Source organism: Indicator indicator, chromosome 13 (assembly GCF_027791375.1).
Source record: "Indicator indicator isolate 239-I01 chromosome 13, UM_Iind_1.1, whole genome shotgun sequence".
NCBI lineage: Eukaryota > Metazoa > Chordata > Aves > Piciformes > Indicatoridae > Indicator > Indicator indicator.
In genome coordinates this window covers 14,344,839-14,355,920 of record NC_072022.1, presented here as the reverse complement: position 1 = coordinate 14,355,920, position 11,082 = coordinate 14,344,839, and the positions used below count along the sequence as shown (strand labels likewise).

At 45.6% G+C, this 11,082-nt stretch overlaps 1 protein-coding gene across 1 annotated transcript; it reads right to left on the bottom strand.

Moving 5' to 3' along the window:
* Positions 1–334: 334 nt before the first annotated feature.
* Positions 335–10,036, bottom strand: LOC128970932 (coagulation factor IX-like). The gene is made up of 8 exons (XM_054386324.1): positions 9,964–10,036; positions 8,114–8,274; positions 7,247–7,271; positions 6,997–7,110; positions 6,285–6,419; positions 4,133–4,797; positions 1,984–2,101; positions 335–912 (listed from the first exon to the last, which is right to left on the bottom strand). Exons 1-8 carry the CDS (start codon positions 10,034–10,036, stop codon positions 335–337), a joined length of 1,869 nt encoding a protein of 622 aa, XP_054242299.1.
* Between the last annotated feature and the right edge of the window lie 1,046 nt (positions 10,037–11,082).

Here is an 11,082-nt window from a genome sequence, read left to right as displayed (position 1 = left end):
ATCAACTGTTTACTCACACCTCTCACCCACCCTCAGAATTCTGCTACTTCCCTTGTTGTGTGATAGGCACGTAGGCTTTAGGAAGCCTTGCTGGAAGTAATTTACATTAACAAAAGTTGTAGCTGTCTCTTGTCATTTGCAGAATACTTCTTTATTACACACAAGCCTTGTACTTAGTCATACCTGAATAACAGTTTAATCATTTATGGTAAACAGGCTCAATATGTCTGTGAAGATAGTCTTAATTCCTGCCCTTAACAGTGTAGAAATCGTGTAGTGCCTTAGTCTGATGGACACTGTAAGAGTAGGGTTGTCCCTGTTGATAAAGATGGTATTAAGAAAAGTTAATGGTGAAGTTTTCTGAATCTGCTACACTTTCAACAATCTCTTTAATCCAGGGGATGTAGTTGGCCACTCTGGTGTACACACCATACTTCCCTTTTTCAGCACAGCCCTCACCCCAGCTGACAATCCCCAGGAGAAACCACGTGTTGTGGTAAGACACTGTGAAAGGACCCCCGCTGTCCCCTTTGCAGGCATCTGCGACCTCGGTGTAGTAGCCTGCACAGAACATGTTGTCGGTGAGCAGGCGCTCTGTGGACCGCTGGCAGGTCTCCAGGCTGACGATGGGCAGCCGCACTTTCATGAGGAAGCGCAGAGTCGAGCCCCTGTCGTGAGTGGCGCCCCATCCACTCACCGTCCCTATTCTGCCTTCCTCGGAGAGCAGGGTGGCCAGGTTAGGGCTCGGCAGGCAGATGGGGATCGCGTACTCGTTAAAAACCACGTTGCTGCTCAAGTACAGCAAGGCGATGTCGCTGTTGTAGTCATTGGAGTCGTAGTGTGGATGTGTCCAGCTTCGTTCCACGTTGATCTTCTGTTCTTTGAATTCTCTTTGATATTTGTCAAAGTCTCCTATAGTCAGGACAAGATGTTAAGAATACTCTAAACAGCCCCTAGGGTAGTGGCATGGGAGAGCAAGGAGGACAGTGAATTAACACAGATGATGCTGTAAAAAAACTCCTTATGCTGCAGCTATGATCCTGCAAATCAGTATTGCCATTCTGCCCTCAAGTGGATGAACAGACATGGCTTCTGGGGTTCAGGTTTAACCATAAAGGCTGTTAGTGCTTTTTAGGAATCACTGTGTTTTGCACAGTTTATCTAAGCTTCCATAGGACTTGGTGTTTTCTCCCTCAAGAACATGACGTAAGGTTTAAGATGCAGCCATGGTAAGACTGAAGCTTTTGTTCCTGTCAGTTACCCAGTGCTGCATCTCGTTTGCTTCTCTTGCCTGCCTCTTCTGGAGGTTTCAAATACAGGAGTGTGTTTATTGCAGTTTCCTCCTGCAAAGGGTTTAACTCCTGCTATCGTAGCCCTGTAGAGGGGCTTGCTGCTCTTGGGCAGTTGCAGGCACTGAGAAACAGGCAGCGCCACAGGAAACTACTGGGTATTAAAACCAAAACTGACTCAAGACCAGGTAATTCCTTCTGAGGTGTACTCTGGGATGTGCTCAATCTCTGCACACGACGACTTTGCTGAAATGGGTGACAGGAAAAGAAATCTGTGCCTTACACTCCCAATTTCTCAATGAGAAAGGGACCAATTAGAGTCTCTTGGCACTTACAATCATAGAATTGTTTCAGTTGGAAAAGATCAAGTCCAGGCATTACCTAGCTACCAAGTCGTGCTAAATTGTGTTCCCGCTGCATCTTTAAACATCATCAGGGATGGCGATTCAACCACCTCCCTGGGGAGCCTGTTCCACTGGCTGGAAACCCTTTCAGGGAAGAAGTTTATTCTAATCTCCAAACTAAACCTCCCCTGGCACTTAACTGTGGCCAAGAAAATGATGCATTCTGTACATCTGAGTCAGGCTGGATGTGTCTCTTTCTCACCCATAGCTCTCTGTGCTCTTGTGCAGTGCTGAGCACAGGCTAAGTAAGAGGTTACACCATGTTTGTCCTCTGCACAAGCTGTACTCACCTACAGTGACGTGGTGTGGTCTGACAAGATCCAGGCAGTGCGCAGCAGTCACCACCCAGCGACTGCTGATCAAACTCCCTCCACAGAAACCAACATCTTTGCTATTCCGGATCAAAACCTGTAAGAAGGAGACAGAAGAACTTGTCTGCAGGGCTGTGAGAGGTAGGTGTGAAAGCTGTTGGGCGCTCTGATTGCTTACAGGCTCTGTATCTTGAAAATTAAAGACTTCTGGCAATAATGATACAGTGCACCCTGTGAAGCTGCTGATGGCCCATCTGTGACAGTGGAGCACAGTATGCTGATGAACTAACTTGGGAAAACCAAACACATTTAGAGCTGCAGGAAACAAACAGGGCTGTGACTTTTCACGTGCCTTCAAATTTTGGGGGGCTGAGGGAGGAGTAACACAAGGGGTATTTCATTGGTGCTCAGGTTAAGAAAGAGAACAGTGTTTGTCTGTGAACAGGGAGCAGACGTGAGCTTTTTCCCTGTCCCAATTGTTTATCCAAAGAAAGTACAAGTAGGGGTGGAGATTGAGAAACTTTATTTTTCACTTTTATTGATGATAAAATTTGTAATGATACCCAGAACAGAAAAGCTTAAATTTTGGTGTCTGCAGCTTCAGTGACATTAATAACAATTAGTTGTGGAAAAAGGTGTGACAGAGTCTAGACTTCGTCCTACTTCCTGGAGTAATGCCATGGTTTACGTAAGCCAGTCTAACAATTCCCTGCACTGCTGAAGCTTTCATTCTACAACAAAACATTGAAAAGTAGCACAGAAGAATTACTGAAAATTCTCTCTTAGGTTGTGAAGCGCTAGACTGGGAAGGGCTTGCAAAACCCTTTAAAAATAATTGAAAAGTACAAGATTCAGTTATTGTCTGATGTAACGAAGCTTTACAATGTCCTTGATGGTAACACTTTGACAGAATCATAGAATTGTTTGGTTTGGAAAAGACCTTTAAGATCATGGAGTCCAACCATTATCTAACTCCACCAGGTCTGGAGCTAAAACACATCCCTCAGCACCACCTTTCTGTGTCTTTTGAACACCTCCAGGGATGGGGATTCAACCACCTCCCTGGGCAGCCTGCTCCAGTGTTTGAGAACCCTTTCAGGGAAGAAATTTCTCCTGCTATCCAACCTAAACCTCCCCTGGCACAACTGGGAGCCATTTCCTCTTGTCCTCTCAGACTTGTCCCCATTTTTTTTTTTTATTTCAGGAAGAAACTATGGGTTAAGGCAGCACTCGACTACCATCCCTTCTTGCAACCCCAAGTCAGGCTACACTTATCAAAAGGAAAGCGGCTGGTGTTCCCCCTAAAAGCGTGCAAGACGGCAGAGACCTAGAGAGTGTCCTAGCAGTGGCATTTCAGCAAGCAAAACTGCACCATGGTCCACACAGGTTATGATTTTTCCACCTGTACAATACCTCCTGCTGCATGGCATGGGAAATGTTTGTGTGTGTGATGGTTACCTGAGGGTTTTTTAGATCTGGCTGTTAACTTCCCCTGAACAAGCCTGTAAGCAGTAATAGTGCACTGATGAAACAGACAATATAAGTGAGTGACAGTAACAAATCAGGAGACACACAGAAGTTTAAGTAAAAGTTAAAACAAGGTAAGTGAAATAAACACTCAAGGGAGGTTCCCCTACTTGTTACATGCCACATTTGAGCCCTCTGGGTTTTAGCTTCTTCACCATGACAAGTATGAAAAGCTTAGCATTCTAATGGAGAATCTCACCTGATCACAGATATATTTTTGTGAAAATTTTAAAATCTCATCAGCCATTCCAAAAGGAGTCAGAAGCACAGCTTTTCACCAAGAACACTGAGATACAAAGAACCTGAATAACAGAGCAGGAGAAGATCTAATTGGTGTCATTAAGAAAGGAAGAGTTAAGCTGAGCTCATAAAAGCACATGTATCTGGCTAGAGAGGAGAATGATAAATAAAGCAACTAAGACATGGATCATGGAAAAGACCTGCAGAAGATTGCGAATTACAAGTGGTTGGATTCCTCTCAACCTGAAAGAAACCCTTTATAATGGCTTGATGAACTCTGCTCCAGATGGAAGCAGTGATTGAAATGCTAAGAAAGCACTCAGGTGTGGTATTTATGGTCAGACTGGAAGAAAAGCATTACCTGCCAGGGGCAGTGTCCACGATGACACAGAGTTCCTCCTGTTATCCTGGAGTCGTCATTCTCTAGAGGAGTGCTGACGCCTACCTGGACAAGCTGTGCCATGTCTGAGATGTTTCCCTGGTCACTGGTCTGATTGTCCACAGCCTGACTACTCCTTGTTGTGTTCTGCACAGTGCTCTCCCCTGTTCGGTTTTGCTCAGCAGCATTTCCCACCATGTCCCTCTGCCTGGGAGCAGGTGCTGTAGTCTTGTTCTGCCATGCAGGGCTCTGGGTTGGCTCACTCCACCAAGCAGGCTGGCCAGACACAGCGGTCCCTTCTACTCCTTCACTGTGCTCAGGGACATGCGCCTCTGGCTCAGCAGCATCATCCCTCAACAACTGCTGGGTCACAGAATCCACCAGTGGCTCGTTCCAGCTGGAAGCACCTCCTGCCACCTCATCCTCTTCAGCATGACCTTCCATTTGTGTGCTCTGCCCAGAGGCATACTTTAAGGTCTCCTTTTCCCCAACAGCACTTTGTTCTGTCTCTGTTTGCCTGATGGTGCTCTCATTCCACTTGGTCACATCATCCCCAGGCTGGGGCAGTCCCCTCAGGAGCTGCTTCAGCCCCAGCCGTCCTTCCTCCAGAGCTTGCCTGGCTTTAATCAGGCCACATGGGAATGGTGCTGGAGGGAGGAGAGACAGAAACAATGATTTGAGTTCAGGGTGCGTGCTGCTGTCGTCAACACAAAAGCAGCCCTTTCCCTGTCCCAAAATGGGATTCAGCCCTCCTCTAAGAGCCCAGGAACCACTCTGACATCTTAATATCAAACTCCACACCACCCTCATCTGACCAGGGTGTGTGAAGCTAATTATCAAGAAACAGCAATGACTGTGCCTTTTCTGAACCACAGGCATCACCCACAGACTGATGCAGTCTGCTGAGGGCTTTCTTCAGGACAGAATCTAAACTTGCAACAGTGTAAGAGACTAAATCTTGTCTCTCTTGACGTGAATCAACAAAGATAAAAATCACCTTTGCTCCCAGACAACACCACTGGATAACACTCTGGAATGTGCACAGACAAGATCATCTCTACCCATCAGCTACCCCAGAAAGGGAGGATGGTGAAAAGGACAATGGATTAGCCCCTGATGTGTATTGTGTGTATAGGCAGGTAAAAGGCAAAGGAGGAGGCAGAGGTCCCCTTCCACAGAACTCCTGAAAGCACACAAGTAATACACAGGGTGATTCCCTGGGGACAATACCTGGACACATACCTTAAAAAGTCTGTGACTAAAAAACTTCTCCTGAGCGATGCCTGCTCAGAAGAAAAATGGAGAAGAAAATACAAGGAGAGAAAAGGACAGACACAGAAGAAAAGGACATCACCATGTAGCCTGGAGGCAGAAGACCAGGGGGAACCCTCTCTCTTTGTGTCCTAACTTCAGCCTGCTGCAACTCATGGAGCTGAAGAGGCTCCTCAGAGAAGGACTTGGACTTTGGGATCTCTCCCTTCCCTCCTCCAGGGAGGACAGCACAAGCCAACAAGGATGGTATCTCCTCCAAGCCAAAGCGGTGGCACCCTTCCTCAGACCCAAACCATTCTGGGGGGCTGGGAGGTGTGGTAGCATAATTCCTTCCCTCTTCTCTCCATCTCTCTCTCTTTTTTCCCCCCTCTCTCTCTCCCTTCTGTCTGTCCACTTTATTCTGTTAATCAATAGCCTGGCTGTTGATATTTTGGCCTTGTTTGTGCCCCTAATTTCATAACACGGGAATATTCAAAAGAACTGAGTCTCTTTCCCTCTCCAGACTGAGACAGATAGGATGCCTTAACACAGAGTTCTGAAGACTCCTCTCAAGTCCCTTTGCCTCTTAGCATCACAGTTTAGCTTCATAGCTGAGTTAAGCTGCCCTAAGTCTGTGCTGCTATTAGAAGAGGCTAGCCATAGACCGTACTGCTGCTCCTTTACCCAGTACATACCCTCAGGGGTACTGGATTGGAGAGACATCTGATTGAGAAGAACCTTAATATTTGATATAAATAAAGACAACGTTTTAAGTCCAAGCTGCAGTAGCTACAGCATGTGTAGCTCTTCTGCAACTAGTGGAGAAGATGGCACCTGCAGTTGTGCTCTTTACCTGAAGTGGCTCAGGCCACCCATGCTTTACCTGCTTGCACACATCTCCTCCTGTCCTCATGCAGGCTGTAGTCCTGGGCGCAGGAGCAGACCACGTGGAAGGCGCTGCTGCTGTCCCTGCAGTACTGCCAGCACCCCCCATTCTGGTACCAGCATTCAGACTTCTCTGGGATGGAAACACAAGGAGCTCACATGGCTGCTGCCCTCAGTTATATTGAACTTTGGATGATTTGTTTGATGCACTTACTCAATAAAATGGCAAAGAGAACAGAGCCTCACTGTGAATGAGCTGCAGTGCAGGTGTCTATGGCAGCAGGTACTGGGCTTGTTCTTACTCTGAAGTGACAAAAAGGGGCAATTGCCTATCCTTTCTTGGGGAAGATGGGAGAAAGGTGCTATCCTCAGGGCTTGCAGAAATGTGCAAGAGCCCAGAAGTGCAGCTGCTCTACAACAGGAGGTGGTGCTATGCACTTCCTCTGCATAGCACGGCTAGAAGGAGCTACAGCTGCTGTCACAACACCATTGCCTTCCGAGGCTGGTGACACCCCAACATGTCATACCAGGAAACACTGTTCTAATGCATTCTAATACATCAGTCTTCAACAACAGACCAGATCTGTAGCAGACAAGTAAAGTCACCACTGACAACCCCTGCAAAGGTTCAGCTCAAGTATGCAAGGAGCAAATTCCAGCTTTAATCCTTCCTTCCCAATCAATGTCAGTGTGGTTGCTGCTGTACTTACCTTTTTCACACTTGGCTCCTCCAAATCTTGGGGGGCAGATGCAAAAGTAACTATAATGTCTAATTTTGCAGACTCCACCATTCACACAGGGATTGGTGCTACACGGATTTAAACCTGAGCAGAAGAAACAAGGCATAGTGTCATTTCGGGAATCACGAGAAGCCTGTCTTCAAACTGCCACATCATTCTTTGTACCCATAGGACAAAAAAAAAATAGGTCTTATTTTTTTCTAAAATTCCTCTTACCTACCTTTGTAACTGAACCAAAACTCCATCTGCAAGAAGAAATCATACAGGAAGAGAACAGTCAATAGGTGGTCATGACAGTTAATGAAGATACAGTTTAGAAAAATGTGGGGTTTAGGGTGCATGTAAATTAACATTTTTTATTAGGACCATAAAATCCATTTTCAGATCAGATCTTTTGATCATCGGCATGCAGGTAATTTTCATTTGCACTGGGAACCAGACAGAGTGCAAAAACTAGGTGGTAATGGAACAAAAACTAAACTGAAAGCTTAGAGCCATAAATGCTCCAGCCAGTGAAAGGTCTGTGGCACAAGCCTAGGAGTTTCATGTGACATGCCCTACTCTCCATAGAATGTGTCACTGCAAAGTTCTCAGCACCAAGTGCTCCACTCTGAACACCTCCTATTGCACTGCACTGCCTGCTAAGGAAGACATCACCTAAGCAACTCAGGTTAGATACAAGCGAATTAGACACCTCTGTTTCAAACTGCAGCTGAAACTGCAGAATGCCTGCAGCTCTGCTGTCCAGGTGGATGCTATCAGGCCCTGGCAATAAGGTGCTCCTCCTCTGTAATTGGAGGAGTCTGATCAAGCAAGTGGCCTCTGAAGATGTCACATTGCTGGATTGAGGCTCTCACAGAAACAGGTTTTAGATACTTTTAAGGATCTGTGTTTAATGTTTACACAACAAACTGTGCACTCACTTAGAATCTGAGATTTCACAGGTGCCCTGAGTGACCCATGCTGGCCACCAAGCTGCAGAACCACAGGCACACACCTGTCAGAGCCATGCCAGGTGGCTTGGGAAGGATGACTTACAGCTCACTGTTAACTTTCCTCTGTTTTTCCTAAAAATGACGTCTCTCACCGTTTTCTCTTGTGCATGGAAGATCTCTTTAGCCTCCTCAAATGAACACTTTTCCTCATTGCATTCTCTCTCCAAGTTCCCCGGACGAATCTCTTCTAGAAAATAGTTGGCACGTTTGTGGACTTTCAGCACCTCGTGTGCTTCATCTTTTCTCATCAACACTAGGAAAACAGGATTGAACAGGTGATACTGGGAAGCAACAACTCAGCATCATCAGTCACAGCCATGCATGCTTTCAGTGGAGTAAACAATATAAAAAGAGGGGAAGGGGGAATCTGCCTCTTATGTCCCAAAGGAAAATAAAATCATAGAATCACAGAATTGTTTGGGTTGGAAAAGGCTTTTAAGATCATTAAGTCCAACAACATCTAATTGTACCAAGCCTCGTCCTAAAGCATCTCCCTCAGTACCACATCTCTGCATCTTTTAAACCCCTCCAGGGATGGGGATTCAACAACCTCCCTGGGGAGCCTGTTCCACTGTTTGAGAACCCTTTCAGGGAAGAATTTCCTTCTAATGTCCAACCTAAAACTCCTGTGGTGCAACTGGAGGCCATTTCCTCTTATCCTAGAGACATGAGGAATTAGTCTGTGTTCTACAGGAGACGCCAGTAGTTTAAGCTTTGTTTTAGTGGACCCACTAGACTCTTGAGTATTGCAGGTTGTTCTTTAGAGGCTGTTTATATTTTCCTGCCTAACTACCTAGTTCACAACAATTAAGAGTTGCTTGGCTGTGTGTGCATGTGGAAATAAAGCTGAGAGGTTTGGTTTGTTATTTGGTGTTAGCTTTGTTAGGTATTCAATGATGGAAACATGGTGCTTTTCAGGGAGCTACTGTGGCCACAACAGGACAGAGGCTGCTCCTTCATTGAAAAAAAAAACCAAACCATAGTGCCAGTTTTGTACTTGCATTTAGTTCATCTCCCCTTTCCTTGTGGCCAGCAGGTCAGTGGAAGTTCTTCTCCCCCTCTACTCTGTCCTGGTGAGGCCTCATCTAGAGCACTCTTCCCCAGGGAACTGCTTGAGAGGGTACAGCAAAGGGCTGTAAAGATGATTGGGAGACTAGAACATTTGCCTTATGAAAGAAGGCTGAGTGACTCGGGGCTTTCTAGCCCAGAGAAGACTGTGGTGGGATCTTCCCAATGTTTATAAACACTTCAAGGGCAGGTGACAGGAGGATGGGGCTGGGCTCTTTCAGTGGTGCCCAGTGGCAGGACAAGAGGTAATGGGAACAAACTTGAACATAGGAAGTTCCATCTAAACATGGGGAGGAACAACTTTACTTTGAGGGTGGTGGAGCACTGGCACAGGCTGCCCAGAGAGGTGGTGCTCTTCACCACCCCTTGAGTTCTGGGGTCATCTTTAAAGGTTCTAGCTGTTGTGAGCAGGTATCCCATAAAGGGGATATGCCTGTTGTAAAGCCCTCTGTTTTGCATCCATTGCTTCTACTTTTGCTCTTGCTTCTCTGCATGGACAGTCATAATTGCTGAGAACCTCTTCCCAAGCTCTCTGAAGCCATTTCCAAACCTTGTGTAGTTGTAGTAAAATCAACAAGAGCTCTGAGAACACTGATGCTGGAAGTGCCTAATTTAAGTTTCCCAAATGGGAAAACTTTTTCATGCAAAAATAATTCAGGGTTCAGTGTTAGGAGGAGAATATTTTCAACAGGATAATGGTCTAAGTAGGAAGTTAAGAGACGCTGATTTCTCTTAGAAATGTGAGCAAACATTTCTTCTTGTGCATTTCAGCCCACAGATCTTAGTGTTCAGAAAAGGAATATAGGTTCAGTTCTTGTGGCAATTTTGACATTTAAAGACAATTGAGTTACAAATGTAATTCAGAAGTACCTACCTGAAAACAGACAGCTGCTGTTGATGGAGTACAGCAGCAGGAGAAGCACCACAAGTGAGGAACTGCTCTCCATTTTACCGAGTATTCAGAACACTCTGACTTCCTGCTGACTTCCTGCAGAGGGAAAAGAAGAATGAAATTGGGATATTGTTACAAAGGCAACATGGGTGAATTAGCCTGCAAAAAAGATGAAGAAGTAGAAGGGGACAAGAGAAGAGACAAACAGAGCAAACTGTACCCAGTTCATTTTGATGTCCATTCTTTCTCAAAGCCACATTGATGGCTATACACTACAACAGGAATCCAAACAGTTCACAAGGCAGCACACAGAGAATGACCCAGGCCAGGATGTGGCACAGGGTCCAGCTGAAAGCCCACAGAAGTAATAAAAGAGCAAGAGTGAACCCAGGATGTGTGGATCAGGCCCAGACTGAGCAGAAGCCAGTTCCAGTGACAGCCTCCTCTAAGCAGCACACAGTCCGAGTTGAGGGCTGAACTGCACACTCCACCCAGCAGCTGATGTATCATTATTGATGGTCTTGTCAAATAAGACTGTAGGCACCAAGTTCAGTGAGGAAACCACCCACCACAGATCTGGCAGCAAAACTTACAAGACAGAAGTTTGTATTTCTTCATATCACCTTCCCAGGCTAAATAACATGCCAAGAATCAACAGCACACACCTCATTTTTCCTAAAGCACAGGATCCAGAATGCCTTCTCTGTACACAGAACCATGCAATTATACTCACCTTTTCTTTTCTTTTCTCTCTTTTTTTTTTGTTAGGATAGGACAGGAGAGAGATTTGGATATACACCAGGAACAGCCATGAGGTCAAGAGGTTGATCATTAACCAGCCACAAATATTGACAGAGGAGAGACAATCTTCTGGATTCTTTGAGCCACATTTGAGATGCAAAAAATCAGAATAAAATTGTGTGTTCCCAGGCACATCCACATATGCCTTAAAAAAAAAGTCAGTCAACACATTTCTTCAGGAAAATCTGGAATTTTTTAGGGAAGATTTCTGACATTGCATCATGCAGTAGGCAAGGGCAGCTGCTCTGGAAAATACATGAGCTGTTCTGTAAACATCTTTTGAAATAAGCAGAACTGAGA

What these genes read in the sequence shown, in the direction of transcription:
- LOC128970932 (XM_054386324.1), bottom strand. Translation starts at nt 10,036, where the DNA reads ATGGAGAGCAGTTCCTCACTTGTGGTGCTTCTCCTGCTGCTGTACTCC. An exon ending in GAGGAGATGTGTGCAAGCAG is followed by an intron (nt 4,798 to 6,284) that starts GTAAAGCATGGG and finishes TCCTCCCTCCAG; the next exon opens with CACCATTCCCATGTGGCCTG. An exon ending in GTGGACACTGCCCCTGGCAG is followed by an intron (nt 2,102 to 4,132) that starts GTAATGCTTTTC and finishes TCCTTCTTACAG; the next exon opens with GTTTTGATCCGGAATAGCAA.